We start from the raw sequence: 14,988 nt of genomic DNA on the forward strand, positions 1-14,988 counted from the left end.
CCAATGACTATACACCAACATTTACACACGCACGCAACATACAACACATAACACACAATTGCACACAGGGGCGGGGCACACTGCCACATATACCCCCCCTTGTGCGCAGCACACATGGCCTCAACGGCCACCTCCCCCCTTAAAAACCCAGCAGTCCAGGACAAAGTCTCGGGCTGGGAAGGGAGGCTTCAGTGGGCCCCTGGCTGGCCATGCTGTCAGCACCCCTGCCGGTAGTGGCACGGCTGACAGCATGCTGGTCCATTCCTGCAGCGAAACTGCTGCTGGGGAAAGTGGTCTCCTGACCTCTCCCCCTGTCTTTGTAGCCGGTAGCTCCCTTTGGTGGGGCTCCGACCACAGTACTTCCAGCAGCAAAGAAGCTGCAGTGGGAGCAGGTCTCCGGACCTCCCCCACGATCTCCGGCAGCGAAACTGCTGCAGTGGGAGCAGGTCTCCGGATCTCCCCCACGATCTCCGGCAGCGAAACTGCTGCTGGGGTTGGTGGTCTCCAGACCTCCTCCCCCTTCTTCGTGGCCGACAGCTCCCCTTTCTGGGGCTCCGGCCACCGTACTCCCTGTGGTGGAGGTACGGGAAGCAGAGACAGCTCCTGCTGTTCTGCTTCTGGCAGTGGCGGAGGCAGAGGCAGCTCCTGCTCCTCTGCTCCTAGTGGCAGAGGCAGCTTCTGCTGCTCTGCTCCTTGCGGTGGTGGAGGCAGAGGCAGCTCCTGCTCCTCTGCTCCTGGCGGTGGTGGAGGCAGAGGCAGCTCCTGCTCCTCTGCTCCTGGAGGTGGTGGAGGCAGAGGCAGCTCCTGCTCCTCTGCTCCTGGAGGTGGTGGAGGCAGAGGCAGCTCCTGCTCCTCTGCTCCTAGTGGAGGAAGCGGTGGAGGTGGCGGAGGCAGAGGCAGCTCCTGCTGCTCTGCTCCTTGCGGTGGAGGCAGAGGCCATGGGGCTGATGCTGGCCACTCAGAGGGAGGCTGTGGCGGCTGGGCTGGTGTGCGCCGTGCTCCCTTCAGCAGCATAAATAGAGGCTGCTGGGGGACACCAGCATCCTGCCCTTCTCCCCCCCAGAAAAATTCAGGGGGTTGCGCCTGTAACTCCTCCCCTTCTGGCTCTTGGGACGGCAGCGATGGCTCCTCCCCCTTTAGCTCTCGGGATGGCAGCAGCAGGTGAACCAACAGGTATTCTCCCTCTGCTGGCAGCTTGGGTCCTAGGGCTGTGGAAGCCCCGACTTCCCTCTCTTCGGGCTGTGGACGCACCGACTCCTCCCTTTTGGGCTGTGGACGCACCGACTCCTCCCTTTTGGGCTGTGGACGCACCGACTCCTCCCTTTTGGGCTGTGGACGCACCGACTCCCCCCTTTTGGGCTGTGGACGCACCGACTCCCCCCTCTTGGGCTGTGGACGCACCGACTCCCCCCTCTTGGGCTGTGGACGTTCGGGCTCCCCCCACTCAGGCGTAGGACGTTCGGGCTCCTCCCACTCAGACGTAGGACGTTCGGGCTCCTCCCACTCAGGCGTAGGACGTTCGGGCTCCTCCCGCTTGGGCTGTGGACGCTCAGGCTCCTCCCGCTCGGGCTGTGGACGCTCTGGCTCCTCCCGCTTGGGCTGTGGGGGCAAAACCAGCAGGCATTCTTCCTCTGCTGGTGGAGACGGGGACAGCAGGCATTCTTCCTCTGCTGGTGGACCTGCTACCTGGGCTGTTGTAGTTATAACTGCCTCCAGGTAGCTGAGGACCAACCCCACACCTTCCTCCCAGGTGCTTACGGTCTGCTCCCTTGCATATGCCTCCCATCTCTCCCTGTCCATCAACTGCAGGAACCGGATGGCTACTGGTATAGAGTGGGCCTCCAGCCCAGCATTTTCTAGGATCCAGTCCCGCACTTTGATGACGTCTTCTGCCATTTTTTTTTTTCCCTCTTTTTTTTTTTTTTTTTTTTTTTAAATCCAAAAATGCGGTTCCTGCTCTGGCCTGAGTCCTGGAGGCGCTGTAGATCCCACGCAGGACACCACGTGTCACAAAGACGGCCAGAGTGGGTGGCGTCAGACCAGATGCAGGAAATAAACAGACAGAGATTTGGGGTTTGGTGCAGCTGAGCGAATGCTTTCGCTCAGCATTTAATAAACAGAACAGAAAATAAAAGGTTTTAAACACAAAAACACGGGACACGGCACTACACGCCAAAATAAAAAGACAAACAAAACGGACTAGACAGACAAACAAACACGGTGAGCAGATAACAATATTTACGTTCTTTTCTATTTACGTTACCTTCTCTCTCTCCCGTTCTCCACTCACCGAACACCCAACCCTGAGTGAAAGAAATGTGCATCTATATATACTGTTGTGCTGGGATTCAATTACTAATTAATTATTCACTTGAATCCCAGCACGTGAATTAATTCTGTGCAACCCCGTGCTCACATATTACATTTAACCAGCACGTGAAGTGATTTGTGCCCTCCTCATGCCTAAATATAAATCTACACTTTTTAAATACACGTGAAACACAGACCCGTTTATATCCCGTGTACCAATGACTATACACCAACATTTACACACGCACGCAACATACAACACATAACACACAATTGCACACAGGGGCGGGGCACATTGCCACAGCAACACACCACAAAAAATCATTAACCTACATCCCATCATTAACCTACATCTCGTTTTATCTGCCTTTTAGTTTAACCAGTTTTAAAAAGTCAAATCAACTACCATTGCTTTTGCTCTGCTGCTGCTAATAACAAACTTTATGCACAAATAATTGAAAGATTATTTATTTAGTTGCATGAATGCAGACATGCTCAGGAAGCCACGCAACACTATGTGTATGAAGTTTATACAAATACAAAAATGAGGTCTATAAGATGGTAATGGCTGTGATTACAACAGAAACAATTGTCATACATGTAATATGTATTTGTGAATCAATCAATCAATCAATAATTATTTATATAGCACCTTTCATAGTGGACCACCATCACAAAGCACTTTACAAGATAGTGAGGAACAATGCATGATACATTAAATACAGTGAAATACAGGGCATAGTACATTAAATACAAACAGTAAAACACAATGCAAATACATTAAATACAGGCATAATACATTAAATAAAAGGCTACGATGTGAATTTTAAACATTGTGGATGAGTGTGTCATACAAATAAGATGGAGTGAAAAAACTGAAATAGCAATTTAGACAACATTGAAAGCAAGAGAGAACAAGTCTTGAGAGTTTATTTGAAGTGAGCGATTGTGGGAGCTGCACGCACTAAAGCTGGGAGAGAGTTCCAGAGAGTCGGGGCCATGAAGCTAAAAGAGCGCTCTCTGAGTGTGGTGCTCTTTTGCTTGGGTATAACAAGCAAGCCTGAGTCAGAGGACCTCAGCTTGCGTGCAGGGTCATAGCGGGTCAGCAGGTTGGAGAGATACTCTGGACCTGTGTGATGAAGGGCCTTGTAGGCAAGCAGGAGAATTTTTAAAGTAATCCTGAACTTTACAGGTAGCCAGTGCAACTGGGCAAGCCACCAGGTGTACCAGTAACTATGTGCAATCTTAAACTGCTGTTGTAAAACCGAGACTTACCCATTACAGCCAGGTTTGTGTCTGTACTCGCTTGTTTGTTGCCTCATTCTGCTGAATGGTTAAGCCATTCATGAACTCTGCATGTTTATATTTTGCAAGTATTGTGTATGGAATTGGTGACCGCACCTTGTGTACAGTTGTACAGTAATATGGAGGCAGCATGCTGCAGCTGCCATGCTCAGTGTTATAGTGGCATCCTGATCTGACAGCATGTAACACAGAGAGCTCTTATCATTTACATACCGTTTATTCTTCAGTAAAAACCAGTTTAAATTGCAGTGAGTTTGTTCTGCTATATTTATGATATTAAATACACCACAGCAAGCATATTGTCAGATATTTTCATTAGCACAATGTTAGAGCTAAATGGTGTTTTTGTTTTTTTTACTGCAATCAAGTAAGCTGCAGTGCACAGTACAATTCCTAATTACAGTCCCAAGTGTTTCCTTGTGTGCTACTGTCACATTTTTTAAATGGTCAGTTTGAGAAGTAAACTTTGTTTTTCCTGCAACAGCTGACCCTGCTTTAGTACAAAACTCACTCTACATACTGTTTTACATAATGGTAACGGTACTCTTAAATTACTGTGCCTGCTTCTTTGGCTGAAGAGATATTATCACCTCATCTGGAATCTTGTGCAATTAAATCAGACTTAAACTGTTGATTGTAAACAATGTAACAAAGTCTATTATACCTGGAATGCAAGACGCAACAGACATCTTGACTCAAAACCTTATTTAGGAACTCTACGATTTGACTGGCGAAAGATAATATTGCTTTATTGGAGTTCGTAAAGATAACTTTTTTCAGCTTGGTACGGTAACCTTTGCACTTCCTTGTTTGTTTAATTCTTGCACTTTTTCCTGCATTACAGCCCTTCATTAATTATTTTCTTTATTTGTATGTTTCCAGGGCATTTTGTTAATGGCACGTGTGCACTACACAAACCTTAAGTGTATTTGTATTTGTTGCTGTTCTTGTTCTACGTTTCTTAAATAAAACTATTCATTTTAAGCTACTTTTTTTACACAACAGAACTGTTGCAAGAAACCGGGGTTCCATATTCTGCTGATGTTAATATACCTCTCTGCACTTACAAGCATTTTTATTCGATCAAACTGTTACCGTCCTTATCGCACTTCAGTTTATTAAGACATGTGATATGCGTTTTTTTTATATACAGACCGACGTCATGTTGCATTGGTAAATATTGACACTTGCTTTTAAAGGGAGATGCAGCATTTTTGTGTCTGTAACCCCTAAAAAAGTTGTCAAAATGTGTTTTTTTGGGGGGGGTTTTTTGCATTTGTAACCATTTTAGTCGCAGTCTGGAGCCCTGCATCATAATTTTTAATTTCTCTGTGATTCAACGGTACAAACAGATTGATACATTACGATGGTGCAATTGAGGGAGCATTGTGTTTTGAGGAATCATATGTCATAAAAGAACTGTCAATGCATACCAGTGGCAAGCCTGTCACGTACCAGTAAAGGTACGCGTACCACAGGTTGAAAACCACTGATCTATAGTATCAGAAGCAGCAGTTAGGTCAAGGAGGACAAGGACAGAGGGAGCAACAGCATCAGCATTGAGCAGGAGATCATTTACAATCCGGAGCAGAGCAGTTTTGGTACTGTGATGCAGCCAGAAGCCAGACTGCAGAGATTCACGCAGATTTTTCAAGAGTTTTGGAGAGAAAAGAAAGATTGGATATGGGACGGAAGTTGGATAAGACAACCGGGTCAAGGGCGTTACTCGGGCAGTCTTGAGAGCAGCAGGAACCAGGCCTGAGACCAGGGACAGGTTGAGAGTGTGCATAATGGAAGGAGCAAGGTCAGAAGAACAGAGAATGGATGAGATTTGTTGGCCAGGGGTCCAAGGGGCACGTGGCAGTAGTTGATTTCAACAATAGGCTGGAGACATCAGTAATGGAAAGGAAGAGAGAGCAGGAGGGGCAATCGGAGGGGAGACAAGGTGGTCAAGTACTATAGTGGATTTGTGGCAGGAGAGCGTAGAATAAATGGTGTCGATTTTGTTCCGAAAGATAGAGGAGAAATCATGGTAAGAGAGAAGGATGAATGGGAGGTAGATTTATCGATGACTGGATGCAGGATTTGATCAATGATTTTGAAGAGAATATTTGGTTTACCGTGTCCCATGGATATGATTTCTGAGAAGTACTTCACCCTGGCAGCAGCAAGCGCACGCCCAGTAGCTACTGAGGGGATCGGTCCAAATCTCTCTGTGAACTGTTAGTCCAGACGACCTCCATTTGCGCTCAGACCTGCGGCAGGCAGACTTAAGCAGTCGAAGTTCCATGGTATACCATGGACAGTTGCAATGTTTCTTCACTGTTCTGGTTGCAAGCTGGGCAACTGTGTCGATGATCTGAGTGAGAGTGACATTGTAGAGGGACACCGCATCATCGACCAAAGACGAGAGAGTACCAATCAGAGGGGAAGAAGAGACACGTTCTGAGAGTATTATAGGATTTAGCAGATTTTTGGGACGGAAGGAAATAACAGTATCAGTAGTAGCTGAAGGTGCGGGAAGATTAATATTGGCAGTGATTAAGAAATGGTCAGAGAGAGAGAGATATCCGTGACTGAGAGATTGGAGATATCAAGACCCCTGGTGATGAGCAGATCCAGGGTATGTCCACGGGTGTAAATGGGAACATTGACAGATTGAGAGAGTCCAAGACAGTCCAGGAGTGTGACAAAGTCGGTCACTAGAGGGGAAGAAGGCAAATCGACATGGATGTTTAAAACACCTAGGAGTAGCATTTTGTCAGTTGAAGTGCAGATTAGAGAGAGGAATTGCGAGAACTCAGCAATAAAAGCAGAGTTATTCTTTGGTGGATGATAGATAACAGCAAGGATGAGCGACATGGGCGAGGGGAGCTTGACAGCGAGATGCTCAAAGGAAGAGAAGGCTGGCATAGAGAGAGCTGAGGTGGCAAGAACAGAGTTAGCAATAACAGCAGTGCCCTCACCTCTACCCGTGAGGTGTGGCTTGTCAAAGAGCGAGTAGCCATTTGGGGTGAATAGATGTAGTGAGTGCTTATAATTTACAGAGTGCCAGGTTTCTGCTAGGCAGAAAGATCAAGATTAGTATCAGTTATAAGTTTGTTGAGAAGCAGAGATTTGTTAGTCAAAGAACGGCAATTTAGGAAGGAGAATTTACAGTTTGTAGCAGGCAGTACAGGGTGAGAGGGAGTTAGTATCTGAAGCAAGTACTTACCAGTGTTCATTCTAGGAGGGGCGAACAAGTGAGCACGCTTTGTCCAGGGGATCCAGACACTTGGTGTCAGAGTAGGAATGAGACCTCTAGTAGCCACTGGGAGAGGTTTGGATAAAGTCCTCGATCCACCTGTCATCGCTCGGACTGCCACAGCTCGGACTGCCACAGCTCGGACTGCCACAGCTCAGACTGCCCTTGGACGTGTGGCCCTTCGACGGCTGGCGCTTAGAACGACTAGCGTTCTAAGACACTGATTGCCAAGTTATACTATCCTGTAGGCCTACAGCCGTATACTTAACACAATATTCTCATCAACCTCACAATTCAACACAGCCCAATACAGTTTGGATAACTCAATTATAATTTTTTAAGTGCAGGCTAGTTATCTAAACAGACAATGATTTTTACTATCAAATGTTACATTGTATGACTTAATAAAAAAAGGCTTCTGTTTAATATTTTGTCTAGTGTCTTATTGAGGTAACATTGAGAAAACTGCTTGTCAAAGTCATTTTTATTATAGTCTGTAGGTGTTCAACTGTTACAACTGAAATAGTACATTTTCTTACAGAGTAATACATACATTGTAAAACTTAGTTTTCAGCTTAATTGGTTCTTCATGTCCTTGAGCCATGTGGTTGTGTCTGCTGCTTGGTTACTACAGTAATTCAGAGTTCAGTAGTTCAGGACAAACCCCACAACGCTACTGATTAGGTAAAAACAAAATTTTATTGATGCAGTATGCGAGGAATGAAACAAAACGAATTTGGCATTTCACCTATCTGGATTGAAGATCTCATGCCTGGCCATCAGACGAGGCAGGAGACCCCCAAAATAATATCCAGATAAGTCTCAATGCCGCAGATAAGGAGTAGAGTGAGATGGATTACTGATTGATACCAGCTGCAGGTCTGATTGGCTGCAAGGCAGCTCTCCCCCACCAAAAAAGGCGCTCTGAAACTAGGGCCAGAGTGAATTAAGTGCTTTTCTGAGATCGGCTGTGTTAGTCCTGATGTATAGCCAATATGCCTTGGACGACCACCACCCTAGCTGTTTAATTAGGTGGTCGGGGACTCTTTGGCGGGAAGCTGAAGAGGCTGCTCCGATTCTGAATGAATGGCCTGAATATTTGTCTGCTGGGAATCCACACCTGGTCAGAATCTGACGAAGATGGTAAATAAACCAGTTGCGAGTGACGATAGTTTTCTTTTCGTTCAAAAAAAGGGGGGGGGGGGTCCATACTTGAGGCTCCTTGAATAGTTCAGAGATAGGGGAAGGAGAGAAGGGATTCATAGGGACTTAGGTGAGGATTCAATTTGAAGTAAAAGACGAGAGTGCTTTTGCTTTCTTGGTCAGTTTTACTTCTTTTTATGTTAAAAGAAATTGTGTCTGAAGAGAGAATAGATAGGTCGTTAATGCAAGGGTGAAGAGAGGGAATGAAGGAATGAGAAGAGACTGTCAACTCGGAGCACCTTAAAACTCCAAAACAGCCAGTAGAAAAAGAGCTTCAAGATTTTTATTGAGTGAAGCAGAGAAGTACCCGGCTCTGAGAATGAAGATACACGAGAAAGAATATCTGACGTGATAGGCAAACCAAAGAGGGAGGAAGGCGCTTTGGAGCGTTGGAGCCCTTTGAGGAGTAAGGAGAGTTGAGAGTTAGTGAGAATATGGCTGGGAGCACCGAGGTTATGAAAAACTGAATGGCTGAAGCACCTACTTTGATGGAAGACACTTTTTTGTGACTGTTTCAAAGGAAGTAAGAGGGAAATGGAACATTGAAGGTAGTGTGGAAGTTTTTAAAACAGGACCAGATAGACCAGTAAGTTTCAAGGGTGTGTGGCGAGATACTGTGAAGCAAAGTTTCCTGGGCTTTAAGGATGAGGGGATGTATTGGGTGATTTACAGAAAAATATGTTCTGAATAGGTAGGGGTCAGAGTGGGGAGAGGATCGGCTTCTGGAGCTAAGAGTCTGAATCTCAAAAAATCAAAAACAAGAGAGCGAGTCAGCAATATTATTTAATGACCTGGAACATGTTTGGAGAATTTTCATAATTTGTGGAGAAGATGAACAACGCTTATTAATAAAGTGAACTGCAGCGGAGTTATCTAAATTAATTAATATGGACTTTTTTGACCATTCGGCGCCCCACAGAAAAACAGCTACAGTGATCATATACATTTCAAAAAGAGCAATTGACTGATCAAAATGGGGGCATAGAATTAAACTCCTGGGGCCAAGGAGCTGCAAACCATCTTCCTCTGAAATAGCCTCCGAAGCCGTAAGACGGGGAGGCGTCTGTAAAAAGATGAACATTTCCGGGGGAAAGCAAGCAATCGTCGTAAAAGAAAGTAATGCCGTTCCACTCGATTAGGAGGAGTTTCCAGAGGTGTAACTCAGAGCAGAAATGATCGAGGATAATGGAATCCTAAAGTGAGTTTGCAGAAGAAGCGAGCTGCAGCAAATAGAAAATGAAAGAACAACCCTGCGGAATGATTCTCATTGCATAGTTTAGATGCCCAAAAAGAGACAAGCACTCATGTTTTGAGCACAGGGCTTTCGGTAAAAAATGAAATGACAGATATGATATGATCTATATTTTCCTTGGGAACTGAGGCTTTGTAAGAGTTGGAGTCGAGGTTAATTCGCAGAAATTCAATGGAAGCGGAGGGGCCGGAGGTTTTTTCTTCAGCTCAGGGAATTCCTAATTTAGAAAAGACGTTTTTTTAGAATAGGCTTTGAGTGGGTGGGGCACTCCCCAGCTGTTGTCTGGATGGCACCCGTTGCCTGAAAATGAATGGCTACTGTAACCTTTACAGGTACAGGCATGGCGTGACTGGGGTTGTTTGTGATTCTAAATCAGACTTAAGCAGATCACAATGCTCTGTTATAGTGCCTCCAATTTGTATCTATGCATAACATGTTTCACAGTTAGATCTAGAAATGTCTGATGGGGACGAAATATTCTGGGTTTACTGTAGGGTCGTTTTTTCTCCCTCCCTTCCGTCTCGTGCTGCAGTTGAAGAATTGGCCGCGCTTCGATATCCTACATTGTAGATTACAGTGCAGTAGCCCTGTCAGCGGTCGCAGTTTAAATAAGACACGAGAGGGGGTATGTCTTAATTAGCGAGTGTATTTTGGTGTATAAAGTGGGCTCATCAGTGTTTTTTACCTTTTGAAAACAAGGCGTTATTTGCAAAATTTAACCAATTATGAATTTCATTTGCTTAAAAGCTGTAATGCAAGTGTATTTTCAAAAAAGCGCAAAGCCTAAAATTCCATTGCACCACTGACTTATACAACTTTTGAAAATACATTTTGTCACCTCTCTGTGTCGCAAAGGTGTTTTGCGACCTGTTTTTCCCTCTGCCCCTTTTGAAAATCAGGCTGATAATGTACGCTTTTCAAAGCAATGCTCATTTATTGGTCAGTATGCTGGAGTGGACGTCACAGATATCACGCCACTGTTCGGCCACTCTCCTGTGGGGCAGCAGGGCGTTGTGGGGCAGGGAGGGGTCCCTGCTTCTGTCCTGAGCCTCTGCCACCTGCCAGAAGAACAGCCCTTTGAGTAAGAAGAGGGCCTGGTGGCTGTAGGAGTAGTATGCAGCGTCCAGGTGTGCAATGGGGTGGTCACCACGGACACTCGCTGGGAAAACCTCCAGGATCCGCCTGGGGAAGCCCTCAAGCCTCTGGTTACTGCTGACATTGAACGCTGTAACCTGGAAGAAAGTCATAAGAACATAAGAAAATCTACCAACGAGTCCATTCAGCCCATCAATGCTCCTCCGGTTCCTAGTAGCTCATTGATCTCAAAACTTTGTCAAGTTGGGTCTTAAAGAATACTAGCATCAACATCATGGCTAGGTAACCAATTCCATACCCTCACCACTGTGTAAATAAGTGTTTCTTACCCTTTGTCCTAAGTCTCCACTTAATTTCCAACTGTGTCCTCTGGTTCTGGTTTCTGTGCTGCACTTAAAGTTTTGGTTAGAGATGATTTTGTCAACTTCAATCAAGTCCCCTCTAATTCTTCTTTGTTCTAGCCTAATTCAATTCAGTTCCTTCAATGTGCTGTCATTGCTCATTGCTGTGCTGTCATTGCTCGTTCAAGTGCCGTCATTGCTCATTGCTGTGCTGTCATTGCTCATTCCAGTGCTGTCATTGCTCATTGCTGTGCTGTCATTGCTCGTTGCTGTGCTGTCATTGCTCATTGCTGTGCTGTCATTGCTCATTCCAGTGCTGTCATTGCTCGTTGCTGTGCTGTCATTGCTCATTCCAGTGCTGTCATTGCTCATTGCTGTGCTGTCATTGCTCATTGCTGTGCTGTCATAGTTCATTCCAGTGCAGTCATTGCTCGTTGCTGTGCTGTCATTGCTCATTCAAGTGCTGTCATTGCTCGTTGCTGTGCTGTCATTGCTCGTTGCTGTCATTGCTCATTCCAGTGCCGTCATTGCTCATTGCTGTGCTGTCATTGCTCATTCCAGTGCTGTCATTGCTCATTCCAGTGCTGTCATTGCTCATTGCTGTGCTGTCATTGCTCATTCCAGTGCTGTCATTGCTCGTTGCTGTGCTGTCATTGCTCATTTCAGTGCTGTCATTGCTCATTCCAGTGCTGTCATTGCTCGTTGCTGTGCTGTCATTGCTCATTGCTGTGCTGTCATTGCTCATTCCAATACTGTCATTGCTCATTTCTGTGCTGTCATTGCTCATTCCAATACTGTCATTGCTCATTTCTGTGCTGTCATTGCTCATTCCAATACTGTCATTGCTCATTTCTGTGCTGTCATTGCTCATTCCAATACTGTCATTGCTCATTTCTGTGCTGTCATTGCTCATTCCAATACTGTCATTGCTCATTTCTGTGCTGTCATTGCTCATTCAAGTGCTGTCATTGCTCGTTGCTGTGCTGTCATTGCTCGTTGCTGTCATTGCTCATTCCAGTGCCGTCATTGCTCATTGCTGTGCTGTCATTGCTCATTCCAGTGCTGTCATTGCTCATTCCAGTGCTGTCATTGCTCATTGCTGTGCTGTCATTGCTCATTCCAGTGCTGTCATTGCTCGTTGCTGTGCTGTCATTGCTCATTTCAGTGCTGTCATTGCTCATTCCAGTGCTGTCATTGCTCGTTGCTGTGCTGTCATTGCTCATTGCTGTGCTGTCATTGCTCATTCCAATACTGTCATTGCTCATTTCTGTGCTGTCATTGCTCATTCCAATACTGTCATTGCTCATTTCTGTGCTGTCATTGCTCATTCCAATACTGTCATTGCTCATTTCTGTGCTGTCATTGCTCATTCCAATACTGTCATTGCTCATTTCTGTGCTGTCATTGCTCATTCCAATACTGTCATTGCTCATTTCTGTGCTGTCATTGCTCATTTCAGTGCTGTCATTGCTCGTTGCTGTGCTGTCATTGCTCATTTCAGTGCTGTCATTGCTCGTTGCTGTGCTGTCATTGCTCATTCCAGTGCTGTCATTGCTCATTCCAGTGCTGTCATTGCTCATTCCAGTGCTGTCATTGCTCATTGCTGTGCTGTCATTGCTCATTCCAGTGCTGTCATTGCTCGTTGCTGTGCTGTCATTGCTCGTTGCTGTGCTGTCATTGCTCGTTGCTGTGCTGTCATTGCTCGTTGCTGTGCTGTCACTGCTCATTGCTGTGCTGTCATTGCTCATTCCAATACTGTCATTGCTCATTTCTGTGCTGTCATTGCTCATTCCAATACTGTCATTGCTCATTTCTGTGCTGTCATTGCTCATTCCAATGCTGTCATTGCACATTGCTGTGCTGTCATTGCTCATTCCAGTGCTGTCATTGCTCGTTGCTGTGCTGTCATTGCTCGTTGCTGTGCTGTCATTGCTCGTTGCTGTGCTGTCACTGCTCATTGCTGTGCTGTCATTGCTCATTCCAATACTGTCATTGCTCATTTCTGTGCTGTCATTGCTCATTCCAATACTGTCATTGCTCATTTCTGTGCTGTCATTGCTCATTCCAATACTGTCATTGCTCATTTCTGTGCTGTCATTGCTCATTCTTCCCTGGGGATTCCAAAATAATTTGTACAAGCAGGGCCCTGATTTGCACTAACCGTGGACTACCTTACCCAATTTACTATTGGCTAGTCCAAGATTACTGCTAATCAGTCTGTGAAACCAACCAATAATGTTCCTTCAGTACATATGTTTGTGTGCCAAAAAGGACAAGACATTGAAATAAAATGGATTTATAAGAACATGAGCTGGACATGGTTTAAGTGTGGGGCATGTATGGTAAATGAAAACCAAACAGGGTTAGGCTAGGGTTACGATGTTAATAATTAATGGTTTACAAGGAAAACAACAAGGTGTAACATGGTTTAAATAGGAGTGTAGACTTGCAGTTCCCAATTATTTATTATTTAGCTATATCTTTACTCTGCAATGCTGAGTTAAATGCTTGCTGTTGTACTTGATGTGTTTACGTTCTGGTTATCTGAGCTGTGAAACAGACCCGCTGGTTCTTAAATTGTTGTCCAATTGAATTTATATTGAATAACACTAGTACAGCCCTAGGCATGTTTAGATTGCTGGAGTTTATTGGGCTGGAAACATAAATGTTGTCAAACCTGAGAGATCACTTCATTAGGGAGCTATGAAGCAAAACAGCAATTTCAAAAGAACTATTGTTTCAAATTGAATAAAAACTACTGAAGTTCTGAAGTGAAACAAAATCAATTCCATGACAAGCTCACCATGTGTCCTCTGAAGAAGTAGATGCAGTGATCTCGCCTGTGGAAGAAAGCTGTGTCGACGGGGCCGCTGATGCCAGGGAAGCCCTGTGAGATCCTGCGGGGGTATCGGTGCCCTTGTGGGTCCTCAGTGTAAGCCTGGTCGTTCTCACTGTCATAGCGCCAGTACTGCGTGCCTGCCAAGGACACCCTGCCATTAGGGGAAGGAGCTCCACAAGTCATTTTGTTTACTTTGTCACTTTTGTCATACCTCTTATATCAATGAATATGATGTATATTGAACTCAGCTAAAGATCTCGCTCACATGCTTACAAATATCGAAATTCAAGTAAACTTTACCCATGGTGGGTGCATGATTTCTGCATTGTTTGATAATAAATTAAATTGTTACAGACCCCCCTGCAGTGTTTACAAGAAGCGTGTTACTTTACCTTTGCTGTATCCTGTGTTGTACACATCTCAGTATTTTTTTCAACATATTCCTGATAGTTTATATTTATTTTTTATTCACACATCATAGGTAAATTAACTAGGGAATTACTTTTTTCAACTTTTACATGGGAATGTTTGCCAGGAAAAAAGATGATTTTGTTGCAGGAGGGAGCGCGATCTGGATATACTGTGATCCTTAGAAGAGAAGGCTTTTTTTCTGGCAGAATTTTGAAATCTGTCTGCCTCAACTTGCAGAGTGAAACAGCGTCCAGGATCAGGGAGCTTGTGCGCGGGGATATTTCTGCTGTTGCCTGTTTTTTTTAACATCATCCATGGATCGCTGATTTTTGAAGCCTCTGATCCCTCTTCCAAAGTTAGACACTTCTGGCCGAGCTCGTAAGCAAACATTCCAAGACCAAACATTCAAAGCTGGACAAGGGATACAAATGCTTCTTTGAAGAGTATATTTTTAACTATGAAGGTGAGTGTCATTTAAGTTTGTATATTTTAAAAGTACAATTTAGCAAAACTATTAACTGACATGTCACATAAATAAAAATAGGTTGCCATTTTAAGTGAGTCATGTTATTAATATGATTTTATGTATTTTCTCCTGCGTGTGTGTGTGTGTGTAATCTCAAACATTGTGAACCAAGCTGTGGTAGTGAGAGCTAGGTGCTACAGAAAGAATGAGCAGTCCCACACACTTGAGGTTACTGCTTTAACACAAGAACAACCAAAGCGGTCATTTTGACTGTTTTTGGAATTTCAATTTAAATTGCGGTGTGTGTGTTTAAGATACGGAGCTGTGCTTTCCTGACTTTTCCTATATATATGTACTAATTACACTGACACAGAAAGAATCGCGTAGCTGCAAAAATTAGAGCAGGATCTGTGTGATTTGTGCCAGCACTTAGACATTGTAAACGATTGTAAATGAAGCCCATTCTATTCAAGTGTTTATTTATTCATGTCATTTATTTATAGTATGTCTGTATATAAATGC

At 44.7% G+C, this 14,988-nt stretch overlaps 1 protein-coding gene across 1 annotated transcript in view; it reads right to left on the bottom strand.

Moving 5' to 3' along the window:
* Positions 1–10,243: 10,243 nt before the first annotated feature.
* Positions 10,244–14,988, bottom strand: part of LOC131720970 (matrix metalloproteinase-21-like) — a 48,073-nt gene continuing 43,328 nt past the window's right edge. The window contains exons 6-7 of the mRNA XM_059013570.1: positions 13,554–13,726; positions 10,244–10,546 (exon numbers count right to left, since the gene is read on the bottom strand). Coding sequence (XP_058869553.1) covers positions 10,244–10,546; positions 13,554–13,726 — 476 coding nt within the window. The remainder of the gene's footprint in view (positions 10,547–13,553; positions 13,727–14,988) is intronic.

The sequence above is a fragment of the Acipenser ruthenus genome, chromosome 46, assembly GCF_902713425.1.
Source record: "Acipenser ruthenus chromosome 46, fAciRut3.2 maternal haplotype, whole genome shotgun sequence".
NCBI lineage: Eukaryota > Metazoa > Chordata > Actinopteri > Acipenseriformes > Acipenseridae > Acipenser > Acipenser ruthenus.